The sequence below is a fragment of the Gavia stellata genome, chromosome 1 (assembly GCF_030936135.1).
Source record: "Gavia stellata isolate bGavSte3 chromosome 1, bGavSte3.hap2, whole genome shotgun sequence".
NCBI classification, from domain to species: domain Eukaryota; kingdom Metazoa; phylum Chordata; class Aves; order Gaviiformes; family Gaviidae; genus Gavia; species Gavia stellata.
Window position 1 is genome coordinate 14,560,247 of NC_082594.1, and position 26,711 is coordinate 14,586,957.

At 37.9% G+C, this 26,711-nt stretch overlaps 1 protein-coding gene across 1 annotated transcript in view; it reads left to right on the forward strand.

The window, feature by feature from the left end:
- CNTN5 (contactin 5) overlaps window positions 1–26,711 on the forward strand; it is a 295,846-nt gene that overhangs the window by 117,137 nt on the left and 151,998 nt on the right. Inside the window, exons 7-8 of the mRNA XM_059824823.1 lie at window positions 7,839–7,941; window positions 25,705–25,886. Of these exons, the coding sequence (XP_059680806.1) occupies window positions 7,839–7,941; window positions 25,705–25,886 (285 nt within the window). The remainder of the gene's footprint in view (window positions 1–7,838; window positions 7,942–25,704; window positions 25,887–26,711) is intronic.

Here is a 26,711-nt window from a genome sequence, read left to right on the forward strand (position 1 = left end):
ATATATGTAAGAAATTTGTTGGATTGAAGTCTAGGTTATGATTCAGTGAAGACTCTTCTACATAGAGAAAGCCAGTAATCTTGGTCATAGTTGCTGCTTGGTGTTTTCAAACACAGGTAAACAGAGATCTCTGCAGCCCAAACTGTAGACTAGAAATTTTGGCCTCTCATTTGAAGAACTATAGAAAATACCACTGCTCCCCTCATTGCTTATTCTGAGTTTACTTCATTGCTTTTGCGTCCTTAGGGTTTGGCCCCAATTCACTTTACTTCAGGCATAACACACACGCTTACAATTGAAAATGAAGTGCTTTTAGTTATATTCACTGTTTAAGAGAGGTGGAAAGCTCTTGTGTATGTATGACGCCTTTATAAATAACTAATTTTAAAAATATTTCAAGGTAGGAATCCTATTTCTAGAAAGAGCTTTCTAGACAGAGTTCTGAGAGTAACTGCTGGACTAGTGAAATGGAGTGTAATATAAAGATGGATTTTAAAGTGGGAGGAGTAAAGTTTTGTTTAAGCTTTAGTTAAACATTTTGTTTTGGTTAAATGTGACCACCTTCTACATTTATACTTCCGTAATTAGAAATATATAAACATCTTATCCCCTAGTTGTAAACTAAAGAGGAGTTTGTTCCCTTCTTGTGCTGTATTAATTAAGATATTTTTTCCCAGAATCTGAATTACTAAATTTTCTTTGGTATTAGGATAGATTCTGGTAAAAACTTCTTTCCATCCAGTGATATGTGATAGGATTTGGTCTCTGAGTAACATATGAAAACATTGTTGGTACTTTAGTGTTCAATGCATTGCAGAATGCAATTTCACATGAGCATTTTTAGGGCTTCTCAAAGGATAAATTTATACCTCAAAACTTGGCTAAGAGATTTCTGAGTGGAAGGAATATTGTGGACAGTTATCATAAAACAACAATTCCCACCGTAAATTTTTAGAGACTTACAGCAGGTGTTGGTCATTCCATTTAGAATAAGATTAATGGCAGGTGAGTCAATAAATTCTTCCCAATGCATTGAAAATTTTTGCTGCAGTCAGGATGTAATGGTGAGTATCATTATTATATTTCAAATCATTGTGTTTGTACTGTGAATTTACTGTCATTGTAAATGTCTGTATTCAGGGCTCTCTCTTCCAAATAAGTATTTGAGAACATTTAATGGTGCAGGTCTTCAGGAAAAATGCTAAATATTCTTTTGTCACAAAAAGACCCACACAATAAACAACCCTAGTTTGTGTCACAGGTTATTGATAGGAGGAGAAATTATACATGAACATTCCTACCATAGTTCCTTAGTAAAAATTTTCTTGGGTTTGGATACATATTCACGCAACAGATCACAATTACAATGTAGTAGGAAACTCAATTTGTAAAATAATTAGAAAATTCTTGTGCAGCAGAACAAGTTCATCACTCCTAAGGAGGTTTCCCAGAAATAACGAGTAGCATCCAAACCAATACAATCCCCAATAATTTTGTGATTAGAGCACTATCCAGGTTGTTAGAGAACCAGATTAACATTCCTACACCATCTGATTAAGACCAGGGACTTTACCCAAAGCTCTCAGGCAAACACTCTTAATCACTAAACTATGAGGTTTGTATCTTTTGCTAATAAAATAATGGCAAGTATAAATCTGTGCCTAATCTTTCTCCTGAGTATAGGAAATCTTTGGCTTTCATTTTCTCCCTAGTACTCTGATGATGTTTAGCCAGGAATCTTATATTCTTTTCTAGCTGCTGTCTTAAAAGCTTATCAGCCACCTATTCAGGTATTCCCAGTAACCTGTTCCATTCAAAATTAATTTCTGAAGTAAGTTAAACAGCTAGTACTTAAACAGTTTGAAACAAAGCCAAATCATTTTAGCTGAAAGGGTTTAAGGAGCCATCATGGAAACTTATGTTCTGGGACATTTGAGAGGGTAGTTAATATCTGACTAAGACTAATGGAACAGAAGCATTAGCCTCCACATAGCTGGAGTAAGATGATGTGTCATGATTTCTCAGCAGTTTGATTTTTTTCCCCCCCCGTGAAGGCAGAAAGTGTTCTTGTGCGGATATAGTCATAGACTCACCATTTTTCTACACTCTTCATCGAGGTTGTAAAAGTCATGGACTGGCAGGCTAAATGAAGAGGTAGAGCAATCCTTTTCAAAGTGATCATGACTGATAACCTGTTTGTAGCTCTTTTGCTTGTTCTTAGCTGAAAGGACTGACAATCAGAAACTGATCTTGCTGCTTTATTCCATTCTCCATTTCCATTAAATGGCCCACAGGACCACAGCAGTTTTAGCTGTAGTAATATCTGTAAATGTTTGAAATTCTGTTACATCTATTCCTGTGGTATGTGAGCACCTCACAATCAGTGTTTATCACATTATTGTGATTTAATGAATTGTGTCATCTCTATTTTTTTGATGGAAAACTGAAATGTAGACAACAGTGTAGCTAGGGCTTCATAGGACACTTTGGGTTGCAGAGATTTGAACTCAAGTCACAGATTTGCATCCAAGTCAGAGGAACAACTTGTTAAGTGAAACGACTTATTAAAATTAAATCCGATTTTAAGTAGATTTTTCCTTACCTGAGTTGGAGAATATGTAATAATTGCTCTGTGATAACTGCATTGTTGTAAAAACATATCTGAAAGGGGGAATAGGGAAATCAACTCTTCTATAAATATTGAGCTCCATTTCTGCCCATGTGACTAACAAGCCATTAATTCTAGCAAGGTCAAGCTGTGCTTAGTCCTGGGGTTTGTTCAGTCATTTGAATCAGTGCCTTTTTCAGTAATTGGAGTTATAACAGAAGGGTTATTAGTGTTTCATCTCAGTTCAACTTCACCTGGCCAGGGTCTTCCCTGGCCAGACAGAAATGTGGAGAGCTCTCCTTGTCATGCACAATGACGGGACAGAGATCCAGAGACTGGGAAATAGAAGGTGGGATGACTTGTTTCAGAATAAAGCCCAGGGGTAAGATTTAATTAAACAAACAGGAACATTTGGCTTTTAACACCTTTTTTAATCACAAACAAAATTCCAGTATCTGGTAAGTTAGATTATTTTAAGTGGTGTGTTTCATACCAATCACAAATTCAGCACTTTCATACCCAGATCTGAAGTCGGCTGAAAGGCACACCTTATGAAGTAAACTAATTAGCCTAAGGAAGACTGAATCACAGGGGTCATCTCTGGGAAGGTAAAGGATTGTCCGAAAGGAGGTATTTTCATGGGAAGGCAGAGCACGGGAGTGTTGAGAACGGCTCCCTTCTCCTTTATAGTGCTCAGACCATGTGAGCTCTGTGATTTGTTAGGTGATTTGAAAATCGTATATTATGTTTTTATTCTGTGCTGATCAATTTTATTTATTGCTATATTTCATGTTTGATAACTGGAAATAAAAAATGACTGAGGGAATTTTTTATGGCCTTAACAAAACCTCTCTAAGAGAGTCGTGTATATAAGTCAGAGAGAGATTGATTCTAATGTATATAGCTCAAGGCCTCAATATTTCTTAGATGTTCAGGTTCCTTTTAGCATCTGATACAAATGAACACAAATCTTGATGAAAATGCAGATGGTGGTTATTTTACCATTACTGACTCATAGTGACCAAAACAGAAACTGGGAAAGATAAAGAGCCTGGACGTAAAACAACCATAGCAAAGCAATTATAGTGTAACATGGGAAGGTAAGGCCTTGATAATTCCCTTGATATCTATGAAACTGTAATGACCTCCTTGGTCTCAAAGATCATAAATAATAAGGATGAAAAATATCTCTTTGCAATAATAGACTTTTGTTTGCTAATTTTCACAGGGACACTAAGCAATTGCTCAGTAATTTCTCTACATTTTTCTGCCAGTTGCTGAAGGCATGTTGTTTGCTAATAACAATAACCGAGAAGAACAGGACGTGGTACAAAACATTAGTAGATCAGCGTTTCATTAGGAATATAAAACAATGGCATGACTCGCAAAGATCATTCAATAATTGTACAGATTGCACTTACTAAAGGGAGTTAATGTAAGTTAAAAACATAAGATCCGAAAGTTAGTATTGTCCCTCAGATGTGTTCATAAGTAATGTATTATTTTAAAGGCAATAATAATTTAATTCTATTTTAAGTTGCATTTTTTCAGGGCTAAAAAAGACAAATGTCTATAGGACAGGAGGAAATGGACTCAGGTTGCGCCAGGGGAGGTTTAGACTCGGTATTAGGAAAAATTTCTTTACTGAGAGAGTGGTGAAGCATTGGAACAGGCTGCCCAGGGAGGTGGTGGAGTCACCATCACTGGAGGTGTTCAAGGAATGTGTGGACGTGGCATTGTGGGACATGGTTTAGTGGGCATGGTGGTGTTGGGTTGATGGTTGGACTCGATGATTTCACAGGTCTTTTCCAACCTTAGTGATTCTGTGATTCTGTGATTCTGTATGACAATTCAACACAACGATTTTCAGGAACAAAGTCTTCCACAAAAGCAAAAAAAACCTTTAAAATTCATTGAATCACAAAACCTGTCAGTGAGTATGCACAGTCAACAGATGCCAGAAGTTTAAAAGGAACACTTCAAGAGTGTAAGGCTGCATCATAAAACCTAAACTATTTTCAGCAGTGTTCACTACAAGGGAACTTAGGGAGGTTGCCCTAACAAGACTGAAGTTCGCGTAATTAAAGTTTCAATAGAAGAAATTTTAGAAGAAATACTGACATTACAAATACTAACAAATCCCCAAGGCCAAACTCATACCGTAGTCCTAAAGGAAGTGGGATATACCATTTTCCTTTGCTGGGCCTCAGGCCTAGAAGGAGTGTAGGTAGAAAAGGTGCTTTGTTTAAAAAAGGGACTCCTAGGAACACCTGAGGAACTACGGACCAGTAAGTCTGACTTCTGTGTCAAGTGTTGTGATAGAAAATGCATAGAAAAGTAAAATTAATAGGATTGTCTTTATCGTATTACCATACAGTAATCTTACCATACAGTCATATACCATGAACACAGCTTTTAGAGGGAAGTCATGCTTCAATCTATATACAACGTTCCTTAAGAGTTAGGGAGAATATGAATAGGAATGGTCAAGGTAACACTCTGTACTTTCCTTTCAAATAGCTCTTGACAAGGTCACTTATCAAAGGCTGTCAAAGAAATGAAATTCTCAGAGAGGCTGAAGGACAGCCCTATTTTGAATTAACAACAGATAAAAAGAATCACCTGTTGTAGGAGTATCTGATCAGTTTGAAGAACTGGGAGATTGTCAGCGAAGCCACAGAATACTTTTCTGGGACTTCACGATTCAACACATAAACAATCTGGAAAGGAAATGAACACGGAGGTAGAAAAGCTTGTTGATATAAAATTATTAAGGATAGTTAAAATTAAAATTAACTGTGAAGAGCTGCAAAAGGATATCATGAAAATAGAGTGGATAAGTGATAAATAATGTCACCCAGTACAAATTTATATAATACCTAAACTTAAAAAATATATTTTTTATAATCTTTATTAGATATTATTAATCAATAAAGAGATTAGGGTGCCATTGTGGATGAACACCAGCTCAAGTGCACAAAGGCAAATAGAACTGAACCATGAGGAAAGCAACAGGGAACAAACAAACAAACAAACAAAAAAAAACACCAACAAAAAAAACCCAAGCAAAAAACCTTGTGATAGAAAGATCTACAGCTTCAATATTGCTGTGATGTTCTCATCTTCCATCTCAAAATGATAGAATAGAATTTGAAATGGTGCAACATGGGTGCTAGGAATGATGGCAAGTTTATCAAAGATTCACTGTGAGGAAGGATTAATAGTCTGGGATTTTTCAGTCTGTAAAAACATAGCCAGAAGGGGATATGATGTATCTTATAAAATCATGACTGACTCAGCTGAGATGAATCAGAAACTGGTATTCATATTCACAAAAAAAAGCCAGAAAACAGTAAAAGAAGCCACAAAGAATGTGATTAGATTATGACATTTATTGACACAGCACAAGCCAGTGGGAAAATATTTTTTTATGACAGATTAGGCTAGGAATCATTTCAGTCTAGGCTAGAGAAAATTTTTATTAACTACAATTTAGTTGATGCTCTGACTTTATTTTAATACCCAGGACACAAAGGTTAATTTTCTTTTTTCTGCAAAAAAAATATGTTCTAAGTTTTAATGACAGAACTGGTTCAGAATTTGCCTTTTCATATAAGGGGCAGTATTTCTCCACAAGTTCATAAAACAATGTCACAACATTGATTTAGTGGGTTTTTTTGAGGAAAAATGGGTCACTATTGCTAGTACATGTGATACTTGCATGAGTATGTTTTTTAAGAAGGAATCTACTGCTATTTATAAAGCCACATTTTTTATGGAATTACATTGTTTGAATTAAAAGCATTTTATGCTTTCTACTTCTGTTATTTAATTCATATATCAGATACATTTAGATTTTCTAACTAAACTTAAGCCCCCAAAGATATGTTTAAATGCATATATGTTTATACTTCCTCCCAAAACACAACCCACAGGAGCCTGTGGGACAACCACAGGAAGAGAGCACAGCCCAGCTGGAAACTCTTGAGTCCCATGAGGAAAATTTGAAGGGATAGAAGTATATGTTTCACCATTTCAGTGTTATATATTATGTTTTGTTCTAATAGGTTGTGGATTGTTTTTCCATCTATCTCTGCCAGCTGGTCTTCTCTCAGCTGCAAATCTCATATTCCTCTACTTCCATGTTCTTTCTCATGCTCCTTTCTTTTCTCTTTCTTGCATAGGATATCTCTTTTCTCTCTTTTCTTTTCTCCTCTGCTTCCTATTCCCTTGGTCTAGAACTCTTTGGAGACTCTTGGCTGATTTTTATAGATTTAGACTAGACTCGTTTTGTTGCCACTGTGTCCACAAATCAGATTTTATTCCATTATCTTCATCTAAAAATCTGAACAATTCTTACTTCGTTCAATATAGCACTTAGTTCATGAGCATCGCTTATCCCAGTAGCCCATCTTCTGTCTAACCGAACACAACTGTTAGAGACATAGTCTTCTCCTGCCATTCTAATTATGACATTTCCTCTAAGTCGCATCAAATACAAACTTCTCACCTTGCCTTATGTAACCTGTCTCCCTTCCCTGCTCATTTCTCATTCCCTAAACTCTTGTGATTCTGCAAAGCTGTCAGTTACTCCACAGCAAATACCAGGTAACTCTATTGATTTCAATGTTTATATTTTTCACATCCCTGAATGGTTTTGTAGTTGTATCTTACAGTAGTAAGCATGTTGTCCTGATAAAATTAATCATCTCCCAAAGTAAAAAATTAAAGTAAAAAAAATTAAATAACTGAGCTTTGTATGTGTCTGCATATCTGTGTTTGTGTCTGCATACACAAATGCTCTTACATTGTTTGAGTATTTCTTGCTGAGCTTGGAAGGTCCTCAGTAGAACACAGCATGATATGTTGATTTATTTGTCATAATTGTCACTGCACTGGTAAACAAGTCTTTGGTCTATGAAAATTCTCACCCTTCTAAAATTGATTGCCTGCTTTAATCTTTCAAAATGTAAATATTAACCTATGTTTGAGAAAATAAATCCTTTTTCTTAAGCTCATTGTTGTGCTACTGGTAACCCTGAAAAGCATTTTAGCGTATGTACTGGAGCTGAGCAGAGCACATCAGATGAAAAAAGGCTATCTATCTCCATCAGTTACTAGTTTTACTTCTGGGCAGGTTCAAAAAGGAAGCTGCAGGGTTTTTCTGTGATAATCTCAGCAAATGGAAAACTGATGATATCTCATATTTTAAACATTCCTTATTTTCCAGGTGTGATGGGGGAATATGAACCAAAAATTGAAGTCCATTTTCCTTATACAGTTACAGCCGCAAGGGGAACTACTGTAAAGATGGAGTGTTTTGCACTTGGCAAGTAAGTACAAATTCTTTCATAATTAGATATTATTGTTTATTAAGATGTGACATGCCTAATTTGTTGTTTCATTATTTTGCTGGATTTCATTTTCACAGACAGTCCTTACTGCACACTCGAAGTAACCAATTGACTAAGTAGCCAATTATGAACTCCCTGCCCAGCCATTTCTGTGGACAGTAATTCATTCAAGTTAAAAGACTCTCCATCAAAATTAAAAGTAACATTCTTGTAAACAGAAAAAGGAAAGTTTTTCATTGAAAATCTTACCAGACTCATGCATTTATTCACTATGATACTATAAATCAGTAAATTAGATTTTATTCTGCCAAAATAACATGGTTGGAGAATAAACAAGATTAGTAGCTTTTTTTTCACCCAAATGCATAGTTTATATGTGAAGCTAAGAACACAATGTTTTAAACATGTCCTAACACACTTCGTGACAGTGCCAATTCTCTAATTTCTACCCGACCTAATAGCACCACTAGAGAACAGGTGTTTAGTATTCATGTCAAGGGGGTTTTTATACGTTTATTGCTAAATGAGTTTAGGGAGAGAAAGGTTTTAGAAATACCTCTTTGATATCTCAAAAAATTAAATAAGAAGTGAAATTATTTCTATACACTACTCAGCTTACAGAATATAGGATGAAATTGATAACTTTTCAATTTTGTTTTGGCAGTTACTATTATCATTGTTGCCAAGAATAAGGGTGGCAAGGGTAGTACGCAGCCAGACAGAACTAAGAAGCAATTCCAGTGATTCAAAGAAATTATTCTTTCTTCTGTACATGTGTGTAGCTAAGAACAGGTGTTCCATCAGTGATGTTTCACTAGAGACATATAAACAAATACAAAGGGTAGGGTTTTTTCAAAAATACCGCATCAAATTTGGGGGGAGGGAGTTGAAATAAATCTCACTGTATTTAATTCCTTTCAGTTCCTTTTTGTAGTGGTGTTCCTTTTGGACATCTCCCCCCCCCCCCCCCCCCCGAACTCATGCTGCTCAATATCATATATCCTGCTTGCTTTTCTAGTTCATAGCTTATCAAGACACATGCACGTTCCTTACAGCCTGGCTTCGATTAAGAAATAGTGGAAGGATTTGTCTTTTTAACTCCTGGGGAAGAACTTCACAAACCAGTTAGTTTGAGGGGTACCAAATCCTCCATACCAATTCTTACTTACCTAAGTGGGAACAAAACATGTGAGGAAAGGAGGGTTAAAGCATTATTTTTCCTGAGGATCACCACTCCAGCTTGCTTGGCAGGTCTGGTTTTCCAGAACAACCTTTCAAATCCTGTCTCTACTACCTGAGAGGGCTTTTTAAATGTTTTTATAGTCATTTTGACCTTCATGTGTCTGATCACTAGACTTTTTTGTTCAGAATTTTCTCTTAACAGTTCCCATTTACTGGCTGGATGAGATGCCTTAAACTTGCTTCCCTTCTTGCCTGTTTTTCCTGTTTGACCAACATCCAGATACTCTCAATGAGTAGGTCAACAGAAAGTATTCATAAATAATTACAGAGGACTTCAGACAAAGTATTTTATTTGTATCTATTTAGGCCCAGTGAAGTTGAAGGAGAAGCAGGACACAGCCAAACCAGTCCAAACAAAATGTGGGAGACCATAGCCCAAGTACAAGGAGCCACTAGACAGTGACAGCGGCTTTTGCAAATCCATTCCCCGCTTATATCTAAGCAGTAGTTTAGAAAGCAAACGTGAGGGGAGAACTTCTGTAGGGTAAACCACAAGTCTTATGTTTTATACAGTAAAGATAAGGAAAGAGGTGCATGAGAGAGGACAGAAAAGCAATGAATGGAGAGATTCTATGAAATGCTGAAATATATGAGGAAAAAGGCTGTTCTGTAGATGCTGGTGTCTCCAGGCTCTCTCCTGTCAGCAACACTAACCAATTTTCTGCCAGGTCAGTAGTTGGCAACAAGGCCCTTTTAAACTCTTGACTATGGCTGAAGCAGTAACCAACGGGTTTCTGTTTTCCTCATTTTCCTGGAATTAAATTGCAGCTGCTGACAGATTGCAAGTCAACTGTCACTTTCCAGTGAAGAGGAGGTATGCCACATGTTGTCCTTCGCAACCATCACTGACAGGCAAGAAACACAGCTACTGATACCTTCCGTGTTCAGCACCTTGGGATTTAGTAAATTCTCTCAAAAAGAGTCAGTCACTATTCAAGCAGCCACACAAAGAAGGCTAAGGTTGACAGGAAAGGATTCAATTAGCTTATTTCCATGTTCATATTTGGCGTTAACCTTTAATAAACAAAAACACCAAAACACCTGAGCCATAAAGGAATTTAAGGTTATCTAATAAGTTGACCCCATTTGCTGCTATTGTAATGGGCAGCTATTTTTACCATGCACATTCCTTATCTTCTTTTCACAGCCATTAGTGCACAATCAAATCAGCTGAGTTGAAATTGCTTTCAACCTGATATGGTAATAATTACATGAATGACATTTCAGGCCTCGTTTGAAACCTGGAGGCTGAGGTGGGAGGTAGAAATGCATCAGATTTCCTATTAATTTCCATCATTTTCATTTTTTGTCCCCATCTCTTATTCCCGATAGCTTGTATAGATCTTTTCTTTTTACACTGCCATGGGTCCCCATTACCAAACTGAATCAGCAACTAATTTGTTCCTTTTTTATTTAGCATTTTGAGATCTGGTGTTTTGAATTCTTATTGTAAATAATACAGAAGTCATTCCAGTCCCAAAACCAATGTGCTGCTGTTTTTCTCACACTTTAATTTAGCTGTCTGAAACACTCGCTCTCCTCTCTCCTCCGTAATTGTGAGAATGACAGACATTCCAGCGAGATTTCCTGAAGTAGGCATTTGGCAAATAATCCAGAAAAAGCCTAGTCTTTAGTTACAGATTAATGATTTATTAATAGTGTTTATTTAAAACTGCCAGTCACTATGGGTGTAGGAATTAAATAAATTGGAGCTGTGAACTTTTTGTCTGCAAACTAAAATCAAATGTCTTAATTTCTTGACAGACAGAAATGCTCTGAGAAGGATTTTATACTGACCCAAGCAGCATGTAACTGGTCCAGTTACAAGTGAAAATGTTACGTTACAGATGCCACTTATAAATGGACTTTGTTGTTGCCAAAGAATTCAAAGTAGGAAAGGAGTGAAATACCTCAGAATTATGTTAGTTGTATTAGATAATGCTGCTTATAATGAGCATCAGTCATTGGCTAAGAAACCACTGCATATATCCATGTTTTACTGCTGAGGTATAACAGAAGACATGACAGACAGAGGAGTCAAATAAAATTTACTGTATTATATACCAGAGCATGCATTTTGCAATTAGTAATGTTTTGTGATTTGTGCTGGCTATTTTTGCTGGCCCACTTTTGTCAAAAGGTTGTTTTTATAACCATATTCACTGTCACATCCGCACAACAACTTGTGTTTCGATTACATCTATGTTTCATATATATATGTATAAATAGCATACATATATTATGTCATTCTTATTAGGAACACTGAATTTTTGTTTGTTTCCTAACAAGACAGAGATTGTATTTTTTTAAAAAAGAATACATAAAAAAATGACCGGCAATAACAAAGTATTAACATCTTCTATTTTTTTAATTTTTCATAAGAACAGAACTACACATTTTAAATTTACATAATTGCTAAATCCTGATTAAGATTTACATTAAACATTGTTAAAATAATAATAATTTAAAAAAATATCTCCTTTAAAACTTACTGAATGGAAGAATTCAAAACATCTACATTAAAAAAAATAAATCTAACCAGCAGTATGTTAAAATTTGCTTTTGAGTAACCAATTTTCACTCCTTGTGTCTTCTGTTATTTAAAAAGACAAGCTAATTTTTTTGGTAAAACACATAAATGAGCTTATTGGTAATGAGGTGGTTGTTTGTAGTCCAGATAATCCTGGTTTTCTAACAAGTCCATCATTTCAATGTCAGAACTTAAGTTTATTATGTAAATCAGGAAGACAGATCATGACCTTGTTCTTTGGGTAAGTTCTGGTGAAGAAGCCATCACTTTCCCAGCTGACACTCTTGCACAGATCACAGCATTCCTGGCTTTTTCTGCTTGAGAAATATAATTTCTCAGGCACTGCCTTCTGTGACAGCAGGTTGCCATTTTCATTTTCTCTCAAGTATTACTGACTTTGCTTCCAAGAACATCTGGAGGCAACTGGTTTTCATTTTCTTTTTTCCTGTACTTTTTTAAAAGGAAGAATTCTGATGTCTTCATTTAGCTCCCCATTAAAAAGATATGAAAATAATGGTGCTGATAGCACCATTAGTGGTAAAAGCACTTTAAGTTCTGTCCCCACCACGTGACATATTCATTAATGAAGCACTTCTAGTGATGGCCATCCGAGCGTTCTTTCACACTTCCTGACTTTGGAGTATAGTTATCTTATATGTGATTTTAATACTATTATTTTAAGAGGCGTAGATGGAAATATATGGGTTTTTTAAAAGCCTCAAAATGAACAAGTTCGCATAGTTTGAACAATTATATAGGACTGGTTAGTCCAAGCTCGCATGAAAAGCTGTAAGTTACAACCCTCCTCAATGAGCACAGACCCTTGCCCTCAGAGGAAAGCAAGAAAAAGGAAGTGTCAGAAATTTATGACCCTTTTTTCCCTTTTTTTTTTTTTTTCTGGTACAAAACTCTATGTTGACTTCTTGTCTGCCTTTCAAATAATTCTTCTACACCCACTCTTTCACACAGATTTGTTAATGTCAAATTGTGTATAATGCACACACCCTACCTGACCCTCACACTTCAGCCTTTTCCTCACTACATTTTTGGTCATGCATCACACCATAGAGCAGCTTCTATTTTATTCTCCTTATAAACCTCATACTTCATCGGTTTTCTGGCTCCAGCCAGAAAAAAAAATAATATGCAGTTTGTATTATGATAGTGCCAACAGCCAATTTTGAGTGAGTAATCATAATTTATTTCTCATTAGAACAAATTAGAAGATGTGGGCTATTGCTGTATTTGCAGGTTATCAAAGTTTTCAATCTTTGCCTTTAAAATAGGATTCCTGGGCCATGTAGACTGCCAAAAGGACTGTTTTGCTAAAAAAATTAAGTTTTATGCATCCTTTTTTCCTCTGTGGGTATATTTTAACCAAACAGATCAACACATAGAGATTTTAATCAAAAGAATCAATAGAGGACAGTGCTGACAGACAATTTTTCTTACAACCCATATGCTTGTTTTTCTGTATTTTTGAGAGACTGTTTTATGCTCATGCTATTTCTGTATGATAGTAACATTTACACAGCATATCAATATTCTTTCTAAATGCTAACTTATTTCACTTTAGTAATGTCAAGACTATGTTTTTATTGTGAAATATTCTTAGTTAAAGATAAGAATAAAATAGAGATATTGACTTTTATTACTGAATTGAGATGAGGCTGTTATGATAGAAGCATGGTTCATGCTGTTATATTTAATGTTGCTTTAATAATTCTATTGTAAACTTTGAAGAGATTTATAGCTCAGTCATAAACATTCATCCCATCTGTAATATGGCTTGCAAGAACTCAGCTGATAGTCCATTTTTAAATCTTGCTTTCTAAATGAAATAAAATAAAAATAAGGTGAAGTTACATATATTTAAGTCACACAAGTGAATGAAATTTAGTGACTTGTAATCTAGGAAATGTTCTAAAATTTTCTCTTGAAACAAGGAACTCTCAATCAATTCTGATCAATAAATATCTCAAAGTTTTAATTCCATGGAATATAGGATTTTATTTTATCTCCTTGACCTGATTTTCTTTTAACAGATTTTTCTAATTATTCTCCAAGCTTTCATTAAAAATGTTATTATTTATTTTATGTCACTATCAGTATTATCATTGCAGATGTACATGTAGAGAGAGGTCACTGAAGATTTTTCAATGTGCAGAAATAAAAGCAAAAAGTGTTTGAATAAGTGAATATGACATCTAAGCAAAGATCAAGGTGGCAATATAAAAAAATCTTCATGATCCGGTAAAGGGCATTTGACTGTAACTGCAGAGAATTCCATGAAGTATCTGAAGAAGTTATTTTTGCTGGTGTCGTTCATTAAGTCAATGACATAGGATAATGGTTATAAAGAAGGCTTCTAGATATTGCAAATCTTTTTGCAGGTGTAAAAAGATAGACTTTGCAAGTCCACATGTTAAAAGGATGTTTTTGTGAGGTCTGGTCAGTGTTTGGCAAACAATGTAATGAGGAAGACAGTAATTTCAGAAAAGAAGGAAGGTTAAAGGCACACAAGAAGTGCATCTTCGGTCAAAGGTTTTAGAGTACCTGGTTCCTTCCTTTTCTTCCTCTGAACTTTAGCTATCTGTGATTTTTGCCAGGAAAACAAAATTCACAAGCAATAATCCTGTAATGAGTCACAGAACCAGGTTGCACACTTCTCTGACTGACACATGCGGTTATCGATCTGGTCCCTCAACATAGGTGAATAGAAGCTTCCAGTATTGCACCATATTGTTTCTTAACTGCAAAGGACAAAACATAACACTCTCTGCTCTTCAAATTTGTAAAATATGACTATTCCTTTCAGTCCACCAGTTAAAACCATGCCCCAGGTCTTCCATATCTTTCTCCCTGACTTTCATCCTTTTGTTGGCTGATATTGGCAAGTCCAATATTACCTATTTTATACTGGCCCAGGATATTTCAGAACTGGTGTTTGTGTGCTGGCTGCAGACAGCGAGATTCTTGCTGGCTTCAGGCCTGGCAGGAGGCATCTGCTGCTATAAACTGGCAAGAGAAGCAGACAAGACCTTTACAGAATCAGAATCAGAATCAGTACGGTTGGAAAAGACCTGTAAGATCATCGAGTCCAACCTGGGGGGGGGGGGGGGGAAAAAAAAAAAAAAAAAAAAAAACCACAAAACCCACGCCACACAACAACAATAACAAGCCACAACCCACCCAACACCACACAGCACCATGTCCATCAAGCTACATCCCACAATGCCACATCCACACGCTCCTTGAATACCTCCAGGGAGGGTGACTCTACCACCTCCCTGGGCAGCCTATTCCAGTGTTTCACCACTCTCTCAGTGAAGAACTTTTTCCTAATGTCTAGCCTGAACCTCCCCTGTCGCAACTTGAGGCCATTTCCTCTAGTCCTGTCACTAGTCACTTGGGAGAAGAGACCAACACCCACCTCTCTGCAACCCCCTTTCAGGTAGTTGTAGAGAGCGATAAGGTCTCCCCTCAGCCTCCTCTTCTCCAGGCTGAACAACCCCAGTTCCCTCAGCCGCTCCTCATAAGACTTGTGTTCCAGACCCCTCACCAGCTTCGTCGCCCTTCTCTGGACACGCTCCAGCACCTCAATGTCCTTCTTGTAGTGAGGGGCCCAAAACTGAACACAGTATTCGAGGTGCGGCCTCACCAGAGCCGAGTACAGAGGCATGATCACCTCCCTGCTCCTGCTGGCCACACCATTTCTGATGCAAGCCAGGATGCCGTTGGCCTTCTTGGCCACCTGGGCACACTGCTGGCTCATATTCAGCCGGGTGTCGATCAACACCCCCAGGTCCTTTTCTGCAGGGGAACTTTCCAGCCACTCATCCCCAAGCCTGTAGCGTTGCCTGGGGTTGTTGTGGCCGAAGTGTAGAACCCGGCACTTGGCCTTATTGAACTTCATCCGGTTGGCCTCAGCCCATCGATCCAGCCTGTCCAGATCCCTCTGCAGAGCCTTCCTACCCTCAAGCAGATCAACACTCCCTCCCAACTTGGTGTCGTCTGCAAACTTGCTGAGGGAGCACTCTATCCCCTCATCCAGATCATCAATGAAGATATTAAACAAGACCGGTCCCAAAACCGAGCCCTGGGGGACTCCACTTGTGACCGGCCGCCAGCTGGATTTCACCCCATTCACCACAACCCTCTGGGCTCGGCCATCCAGCCAGTTTTTTACCCAGCGAAGAGTGTACCTGTCTAAACCACAGGCCGCCAGCTTCTCTAGGAGAATACTGTGGGGAACAGTGTCAAAGGCTTTGCTGAAGTCCAGGTAGACAACATCAACAGCCTTCCCCTCATCCACTAGGCGGGTCACCTGGTCATAGAAGGAGATCAGGTTGGTCAAGCAGGACCTGCCTTTCATGAACCCGTGCTGGCTTGGCCTGATCCCTTGGGTAACCTGCACGTGTCCCGTGAGCGCCCTCAAGATGAGCCTCTCCATAACCTTCCCCGGCACCGAGGTCAGGCTGACAGGCCTGTAGTTCCCCGGATCCTCCTTCCGACCCTTCTTGTAGATGGGCGTCACGTTGGCAAGCCTCCAGTCATCTGGGACCTCCCCCGTTGACCAGGACTGTTGATAAATGATGGAGAGCGGCTTGGCAAGCTCCTCCGCCAGCTCCCTCAGCACCCTTGGGTGGATGCCATCAGGCCCCATAGACTTATGAGTGTCCAGGTGGCATAGCAGGTCGTTAACTGCTTCCTCCTGGATCATGGGGAGCCTATTTTGCCCTCCATCCCTGTCATCCAGCTCAGGGGGACGGATACCCTGAGCATACCCGGTGTGGCTGTTAAAGACTGAGGCAAAGAAGGCATTAAGTACCTCAGCCTTTTCCTCATCCTTCGTGACAATGTTCCCCACCGCATCCAGTAGAGGATGGAGATTCTCCTTGGCCCTCTTTTTGTTGTTAATGTATTTATAGAAGCTTTTTTTGTTGTCCCTCACGACCGTGGCCAGGTTGAGCTCTAGCTGGGCTTTCGCCTTCCTAATTCCCTCCCTGCATGACCTAACGAGGTCCTTGTACTCTTCTTCAGTTGCCTGCCCCTTTTTCCAGAGGTGGTAAGTTCTCTTTTTTTCCCCAAGCCTCAGCATAAGCTCCTTGTTGAGCCAGGCCGGCCGTCTTCCCCGCCGGCTCTTCTTACGGCACACGGGCACTGCCTGCTCCTGCGCCTTCAAGATTTCCTTCTTGAAGAATGTCCAGCCTTCCTGGGCCCCTTTGCCCTTCAGGACCGTCTCCCAAGGGACCCTCCCGACCAGTGTCCTGAACAGGGCAAAGTCTGCCCTTCCCATAATCTGACCCCTTCCCACTAATCCAGTGTCAAAAAAGGTCGCATGAGGATTTCTATTCTGAGATCAAATTCTTTTCTGATATAAATCCATGAATAATACAAATCCATGAATCCACCTCTCACTCCAGCCCTGGTATTATGCTAAGAGTAGCAGACCTAGTGCACTGATCACAGTTTAAAACAAACTTAAAGTTAACCTCTGTTAACTGCACTGTGCTGCACCCCAGGGGCATCGAGATGAGTGAGTGGTCAAGGCGGCAAGCAGTAGCTGAGTATTATTGGGTATAAACATTGGAATATAACATGAGTATAAAATGATACTAACATCTGTGATATGAAATGGGCTTCACTATTTTTTGGCCAAGTATGACAGTTCTGTTGGCCATTTCTTTGGCATAGGTCAGCAGATCTTTACAGTGTGGTGGCAGTCAGGAGACATAGCTCATGGAATGGCCATTCAGCCCTGGCAACTGCTCCTTTCTAGGTATCATCTTCCGGAAATTATTAATCCTCCTTGTACTTTTGCATGAACACAAAACAGTTCTTGCCTCTTCCCACAATAATGGTGACACACAGAAACACCTTTGGTGTTGCAGATAACCTGATTCTATACTAAGGACATTCAGAGCACAGTAACAGCCGCCATTTGCACTGAATCCTGTTACAGTAGCACATACATTGTTAACCCTTACACAGGAACTGCTGGTCAAAACGAAGTGTGAAAGGACATGATGAATCACTGCACTGATAAATGAAGGTTGGAGGTTTGAGGAATTCAGATTCAATATACAACTTGCAGGCAAAGAGGAAGCTGATTTTGACTTGTCTTTTAAAGATATTATGGTACTCACAATTTAATGACATGCCAAGATCCCTGGCTTGTGTTAAATGGAGCAAATCATTCTAGAAGTTATACAGCCAATTTCTTGTTGGAACTAGGGATTCAAATATTCAGTGTTTTTCCTATATATAGGAGGGGGGAACAAGGAGTGCTAGCATCTTAGCATCTTCGAGTATTAAGCAAATTCTCAGTATAGAAGTCCACAGGTAGTAATTTGCCTTCACCCTCAAAACCAATTTTTATCATGATGTTCTACATTTCATCTACAAGTCACAGAGACATAAAATGGCTGTTTTCTCTTTATAAAACAGGGCATAGGGTATTAAAATAGAATGATTTTCCCAAAATCAAACTGCAGGATAGAGACAAAAACTAGTATAGAAATATATGTTTCTAAGTAAGTCCCATAGGACAAAAGGTCATGTTCCTCCATGCCCCTTCACACCACTTCTCACTTTAGGAAAAACATTTTGCTAATTCTATCAGATGCCAAACCTGGAAGCTGTGGAAGCTACTCTTAAAGTTTACTGTTAACAAAACAATCCCAAGAGAGAGATGAATCACAGAATCACTAAGGTTGGAAAAGACCTGTAAGATCATCGAGTCCAACCATCAACTAACACCACCATGCCCATTAAACCATGTCCCACAATGCCTCGTCCATACGTTCCTTGAACACCTCCAGTGATGGTGTCTCCACCACTTCCCTGGGCAGCTTATTCCAGTGTCTCACCACTCTCTCAGTAAACTGGGAAGACTCTCAATAGAACAGCATTTCCAGTGTTAAAAGTAAGGATGTCCTTTCCCCTGGAGATAAACTTGTGATGAGAGGAAGGAATCTTTTTAAACATGAACATGACATATTCAAGCTGAGTTTTATATAAGACAGGAATAGATCGAGGATTCTTCTTCCTTTGATAGCACATATTGTTTACGTCAAATAAATCTTTCTAAGACTTTCATCAATCTAAAGTTAATTTTTAGCTCATATTAAATAAGAATTTATGTCATAAGGTGCTAGACCAGGATTGGATTTTGTTTCTATTTTTCAGGCTGGATTGATTTCTTCCTTCCTTTAAGTGGACTTATTCTTGCATAGACTTTACAATGCTGTTACAAATACTGTGATCATTCATAGTAATATAATAAAGATTCTTTGGTAAATCTCAGGGAACACTCCCAGGACTCATTCTGCCTCACTCTGACTAATGTTTCATATTACATCTAAAAATTTAGAGTTAATGTCTTTTACCATATGGCATAGGGAAAGTGGGGAAAAAAACCAACCAAACTGCAAGTCCCCGTCAGTAGAACGTCATTCTTGAAGAAGCAATATTACCAATCCCTTCCCTTTCTCTTTCACGAGCATCATAGAAAACTTGTAAATGCTACTAAAAACATTGTCTAGTAATTTACACAGCTTTACTTTGGGTTTAAAGATGGAGGAGCATTTTTTTCCATTCCAAACTTACTATCCAGAATCACATATCTAGGCTTTCTGTCTCTATCAGAGCTTGAGAGGAACGGAAGGAAACAAATACTGGCAATTGTCAATAGCAGGTCCCCAGAGTTACCATTATTGTATTTGTCTTCAGGATTTCCCACAAAAAAATAAATGCAGAATCACAGAATCACAGAATCATTAAGGTTGGAAAAGACCTGTAAGATCATCAAGTCCAACCATCAACCCAACACCACCATGCCCACTAAACTATGTCCCGCAATACCGCGTCCACACGTTCCTTGAACACCTCCAGGGATGGTGACTCCACCACCTCCCTGGGCAGCCTGTTCCAATGCTTCACCACTCTCTCAGTAAAGAAATTTTTCCTAATATCCACCCTAAACCTCCCCTGGGGCAAACTGAGGCCATTTCCTCTCATCCTATCACTAGTTACATGGGAGAAGAGACCAATACCCACCTCTCTACAACCCCCTTTCAGCTAGTTGTAGAGAGCGATAAGGTCTCCCCTCAGCCTCCTCTTCTCCAGGCTAAACAACCCCAGCTCCCTCAGCCGCTCCTCATAAGACTTGTGCTCCAGACCCCTCACCAGCTTCGTTGCCCTTCTCTGGACACGCTCCAGCACCTCAATGTCCTTCTTGTAGTGAAGAGCCCAAAACTGAACATGGTATTTGAGATGCAGCCTCACCAGCGCCGAGTACAGGGGCACGATCACCTCCCTACTCCTGCTGGCCACACTGTTTCTGATACAAGCCAGGATGCCATTGGCCTTCTTGGCCACCTGGGCACACTGCTGGCTCATCTTCAGCTGGCTGTCAACCAACACCCCCAGGTCCTTTTCTGCGGGGCAGCTTTCCAGCCACTCATCCCCAAGCCTGTAACATTGCATGGGGTTGTTGTGGCCAAAGTGTAGAACCCGGCACTTGGCCTTGTTGAACTTCATCCAATTGGCCTGGGCCCATCAATCCAGCCTCTCCAGATCCCTCTGCAGAGCCTTCCTACCCTCAAGCAGATCAACAGTCCCACCCAACTTGGTGTCATCTGCAAACTTGCTGAGGGTGCACTCAATCCCCTCACCAAGATCATCGATAGATACATTAAACAAGACTGGCCCCAAAACTGAGCCCTGGGGGACACCACCTGTGGCCGTGCATATAGTACTGTGAGGTACAAAAACCTTAAATCCAGCACTTCTGGAAATCATCACGCTCACTGTCTTCAAACTTTGTAGCTGATCAGCAAGTTCAAAGCCATCTTGCGCACCCCAGACACACTGGATTTACGTGTGTATTTGCGTCATGATTGGCAGTAGACCTGTTGTTTCTGGAAGTCCTGGGCCCATTGTAACTAGTCCTCTGGAACTGATCTGTACACATACATTGGCCATACCTGTACAGCAGAGTTACAAAATCTTAGCTTAATGTGCCAGCTACAGAAATTCTACCTGGACAAAGTTTGGAATAGAGCAAAATTATGTGAGAGAAAGTCCAGTTATAAGATAGCTTTACACAGGACAAGTAAACACAGTGGTACTGTAGTACTGCAGCCCTAAGAATCTGTATGAACACCTGCCAAAACCATGTCACCTTTTCAAGCAAATATTCTGCTTCAAAGAATTTGTCTCCTCTAACTTAAAATTGTGGATTCTTCGTGTATTATCCCCCATACTAACACAGCAGATGTCATATAAATCTTTTGCTTTTCAAGTTGCTTCAGATTCTTTTCTCAACAGCCTTGATCAAGTCACAGGCTGGTAACAAGCTACCTGTTGTTATGTCTTTAATACTTTTTAGAAGAATATCCACTTATTTCAGAGTCCCCCCAGCCACCAAGCTGAGGTAGGCTGTGATACAGAGGCTAGGAAAAAAGGGTCACTGGATGGCTGAGGAAAAAACCAGCGCTTACTTCTGTCCTTATTGAACAGTTTTAGTAGCTCATCATCTCCATCCCACAATATAGCATCTGCTATACTATGATGACAAAAATATAACATGGTATTTTGCAATGTGGCCAACACTGAATCCACAGGAGGAAAAGTTCAGCTCTTTTCTATTAAATTTTTCATCATCTAACTGTGCTGTTGTGATTTCATTAAGGGTAAATACCATTATCTAACTTTTAAATGGAGAAATAAAAGTTTGTGGAATAGATTTTCCCCTTAACTCACTACTTGTAAAACCAATACCTTGCCTATTGTGAATCTTCTGTTCTCTTGTTTGATTACACGTTAATCGTATGACTCTTGTGTTCATGACTAACTTGAATTTAAGAATTCGTAAAAATCTTTTAAATCACCAGAAGTGTTCGTTATGTTATCTAACTATAGCTATCAAACAGTTAAGGATCAAGTTTGAGCTAACAGTTTAGGCTCTGCTCAATCAGTAGAGAAAAGCCTCTGGAGTATAATTCACTATGAATAATGAATCATTTAGCTGTTAGAGATGCTTTAACATGTTAGGACTTAAAGTGTGAAGAAGATGACGTGGAGCTGGACATGCAGCCAAGCAGGCACACTGTCCTTGCTCTGTGCCATAAGGAACAAGCCAGCAGTGGTGGGAAAGCACATCCACCTTAGTATATGAAATGTAAAACTATAACTCATATTTTCTTAAAATTCAAAATGAACAAACCCACAGTAATGTCTATCACAGTCACCAGTGACCTCTTAGAACTTTTATTTCAGCTCAGATGAATGAGAAGTTTAATGATGGTATTTCTGAAATCAAGTAGGATTTTCTTGATCGTGCTAAGATTTAACAGTAGTATTCAACAGATTATTTCCAAAAGTGAGGAGAAATCTCATCTTTGAACTCAATTGAAACTTGACTAAAGTTACCTATAGTAGTTGAATGTGAACAGGGTTATAATAAACAAGGAAACTATATTTCTATAGATGTCTGCTGAGACCAAAATAAAAATGGATTGTAATGATTATAAGATTTAACAATTATGCATATTACATTAAACTCATATTAATGTTAGAGATACTTCTGCTGTTGCTCTGTTTTTTAAAAAGCTGTGAATAATTTGAAAAGATGAACAGTATATGCATAAGTTAGTTTAGCTTTTATGGTGGATTTTATGAGTTTTCTAGAACAGTCACACAATTTTATTCTTTCACATCCTCACTTAGATATATTTCATTCTTTCATTTCATTCTCACACAAGTCACAGAGGACAAATAGATATAGACATATTTTTATTTCAGATGTAAAATTCATACCTCACTTGTAAGTTATGCAAGGAAAATAAGAAGCTTCATTAAACAGAACTACAAGTTGTCTGTGAGTAGTGATTTGCAGTTTGGGAGTACTTTCCTTTGGAATCATTAAATCTACACAGCTAAAGTAATTTTATCTCCTTGAAAAACTCCACTTACTACCTCATACTGACGAAGAAAAAAGTGAGTTGTTTTAAAATATGTTTCCTAATGACCCAGAGAACAAGTTTCCTCTGTATTTGCCATGTTATACACACTTACTTTCTGTAGCATACACGAAAGCAAATTTCAAAAAAATTTGTTAAATGCAATTTAAAGGAAATTTTCTAAATACATGAATTTCAGAGTAATCTCATAGCAGCTAAATGAGACAACTTTCACGGTTTATAATGTCTTCATTGTTTCTCAGAAGTATACACTATGAAAAAAATCCACTTATCAGTTCTATTCAGCAGAACCAGCTTTCCTCCATGGCAATAGAGCAAAAGCACCTTTGTCACAGATTTTACTGGAAGTAGGGCTGAAGGGCAAATAAGGAATAATGAGCAACAAGCATGGCACCCTTATGGTGCCAAATAAAATGTACTTGCACACCTATCATCTCATTCATAAAACAACAGTTTCTGAGTAGTATTGCACTGTACCAGCATAAAGTATTCCTACTGTGGACCTATGTTGTGATCAATAATGATTAATGAAACACTTGCCTGGACATGATGGCTGTTTTTCAGCCAGCAATCATGACATAATTATATTTCGTATAGAAAGAGGACAAGCATACAAGGAGTTTACACTTAAAGCTGAACCCAAAACAAGAGGTTACAAAATATCCAGAAAGTCACTCAAGAAAGAGTATAAATTTGAATATCAAAGCAAAGTGTGAAATTAGAAGTAAAATATGAGAGCTAATAAATGGGGAAAAAAGAAACTAATATTGTTATTTGTATTACTTCTAATATATACAAATAGCTATCAAAGTATAGCAAATCAAAATATGTAACTAAGGACGTGAAAGGAATATCGTAAGTGGTAGGGCTAAAGACAGTAAGTTTTATTAGTGCATCAGACAGAAATATCCTATTTATTCTTCATATTTAGAATTCAACAGGTTGAAGTACTTGTGTCTGGGAAGAATGGGAACTTCTTTTAATCTTTTAATTGAAAAGTATGTAAAATAACTTCTAATAGGAAGCAAACTTTATAAATTAGATCCATACAAGCTGCAAAGAAGAGTCCTCAAACCAAACCTACAGGACACTAAAATATGAAATCAGTCAGCAAGAAAGTAATTTAAGATTAATAACGAGCAAGGTATCAAGCTTCTATGGTGATACAGTAGGGGGAAAAAAAGAGCTCATATGATCCACACCCATCATATGATCCACAACCATCTATAAAAAGAAAAGGATATACACGATTGGAGTGCTGAAGAAAAATAAATCAGTCTGTTTTATTTACTAAGGAAAAAAAGGGTGATTTGATTTCCGTACATGTATTTCTTCCATGGGGGACAGTGATAAAGAATAGAAAGATATTGTAGGCATTATGCCTCAGAAATGAATCCACACACACTCAAAATAAAATGTCTTTTGTCAGGTTAAGTAATCAGTGCAGCAAACTGATAAGGGAAACAATGATCGTCTCTTTCTGATATATTCAAATAAATAGTGGATACCATTCCATATGGGACTATATGTTGGCCAAGAAACAAACTTTGTGAAGGTAATTACATTAATAGGCTCAATTAAATTATTCAGTGATTTGTGACATTCAGGAGATAAGATTAGAGAAACCTTCTGACCTCCAACTACAAGTTGGAGAATTTTCTGAATCTCTGTAAAGTAATAGAATTTGGAGCATCTTGTCTGGAAGTTTGAGTACAACTACAGTAACTCACAGCCTGATTTTAACTGGCTGAAGAACAGCTAGAGCTTTACCCATGGTTGGTTGCCATGTCTGTATTTGTTGTGTCTCAAACTGGACACCCTGAAATACTGAGGGAAAGGTGTTTCTTTAATGCAACCTCATATAGTTGCAGCAGGTGGAAGTTAGCAAATGATGACAGAAATCAGAAGCTTTGATTTTGAATCTATGCTATGAAGTACTTTTCCCCATCTAAACTGCCACAAGATCCAACTGTGTTTATATCTAAGCTTAGACCTGAAAGCAATTCAAATAAATACAAAATATTTTTTGAAAAAGTGTCCACATGTAACAGTTACATTTTCTTTTATGATGTCCTCCAAGCTTCTTTTGGAATACCTGAAGCAGTCTCATTTTCAGCTCACAATAAAACATGTTATAACTACAGTTCTTTTTTTCTCTTTTCTTTTCTTCCCCCCTAAGTATCCACTGCCATATTTAGACAAATGGATTTCTATACCAAAAAGCCCAATGGGTGCACAACGACTGATGAGTGTTTGGACTAAAAAGAAAATTGAATGAGTGCAAACACTATCTAATCCATTTCTTCCCTCAGTATGAATATAAATGACACAATTTCTACATAGAACTGTGTGGAATAGCAAGCTACAGTGAAAAGCCCTTCCACACCTGCAAGCAGGCATGTAATGCTGTGAGTCAGAAGCGGTAGTGCCGTTAATACATACTTCTTACACAGACAATTTTGTAACTTAAAGAATATTGCAACAGAAACAGAAAATTGTAACCAGAACTTTGGTGAACTTAATTTATCCAAGATAAAGTGGTACCAAAATCCCCCATCTAAATGGATGTATCACTTACTGATCTCCTGAACTGCAGTTTCATTGCAGAAAAATCAAGAAGTGTTGGAATTTGCTAAATTCATTCAGGTTTTGAAGTCATTATTTTCTTTTACTTATTGAGTGAAAGTGTTCAGGAGTAAAGCAGAGAGTGCTGAAGAAGCTCTAGATAGAGTATTTCAAGTGATTTACTTGATCTCAATAAAAACTTGGCCTCCTTTGTGGATGAAAGAGACACATTCCATGTAACAAACCATTTATTAAGGATTCCCTACAGAAAGTGAGGTATATCAAGCATTATATGAACCTTAATTGTGGTTGTATTTTATTGCTACTTAGATTATTAAGTGTTTAAACTACCAGATAACAGAATCTATATTCTCAATAGTGGAAAAGTGCTAACAGTAATTTTACTAAATATTTCAGCCCTGTTCCAACAATCTCTTGGAGGAAAGTTAATGGTCATAATCCAAGTAAAGCTCGCCTGAGAAAATCCCAAGCTGTGCTTGAAATACCTAATGTGCAGCTAGAGGATGCAGGAATGTACGAATGTAAGGCTGAAAACTCTCGTGGAAGAAATGTCTTCAGAGGACAACTACAAGTGTACAGTAAGTGTAACTGCACACAGTATTATCCAGCAACGCTTCATCCACACTTAAGGCTTTAACTACATATGAAGGATGCTAAGGTCCAGTAGAAATGAAATATCTTTCTTCTGAAATACACTTAGTATTGAATTAAGCTATATATTTTTATTCCCTAGTAATGCATTAAAGTCTGAGATATAAATAAAGTTGACTCCCTCAATGAACTGGCTTAAATACAATTTCATGTTTGATGTTTATGGGGGTTTTGGTGTTTTTTTTAAAGGATATCACTATTATTTTAAAAGTTTATTTTTTTCCTCCTGATACGGTAACAATGACATGCAACCTAAGCATGATGTATCTGTCAGAATTTAGATAAAAATAACTAGAAATATCTTAGGATTTTTATCACAGTTTTATTAATGTTTTACCCTTGCCATGCCTGGGTGCTGAGTTTTGTCAAATTCATTGTACAGGAATCAGAGCTGGAGAAGTGCTTCTGTTTTTGTAAAAAGTTCTTAACCCAGGCATGCACAAATTTTGCAAGTTCTGATTTTCAGAAAGTGCAGAACATTTTCTCTCAGTGTTGGTCTTTCTAAAAGTTTTTTGAGTGTGCATAAAAGAAAATTGAATCATGCATCACATTGAAAAGAAAAAACAACATGAAATTAAAAATATTTGGTAAAAATAATGAGTTCTATATAATATTGTTACTGCATCCTAGAGACTAGAAACAAAAGCTTATATAAGACATGCTCTGAATATTTACAAGTCAAAGTTTCCTTATATTGAATGTGTGCTTGAGTCCCACCTACTTCTTATCAATTAAAGCTACATCACTTGCTA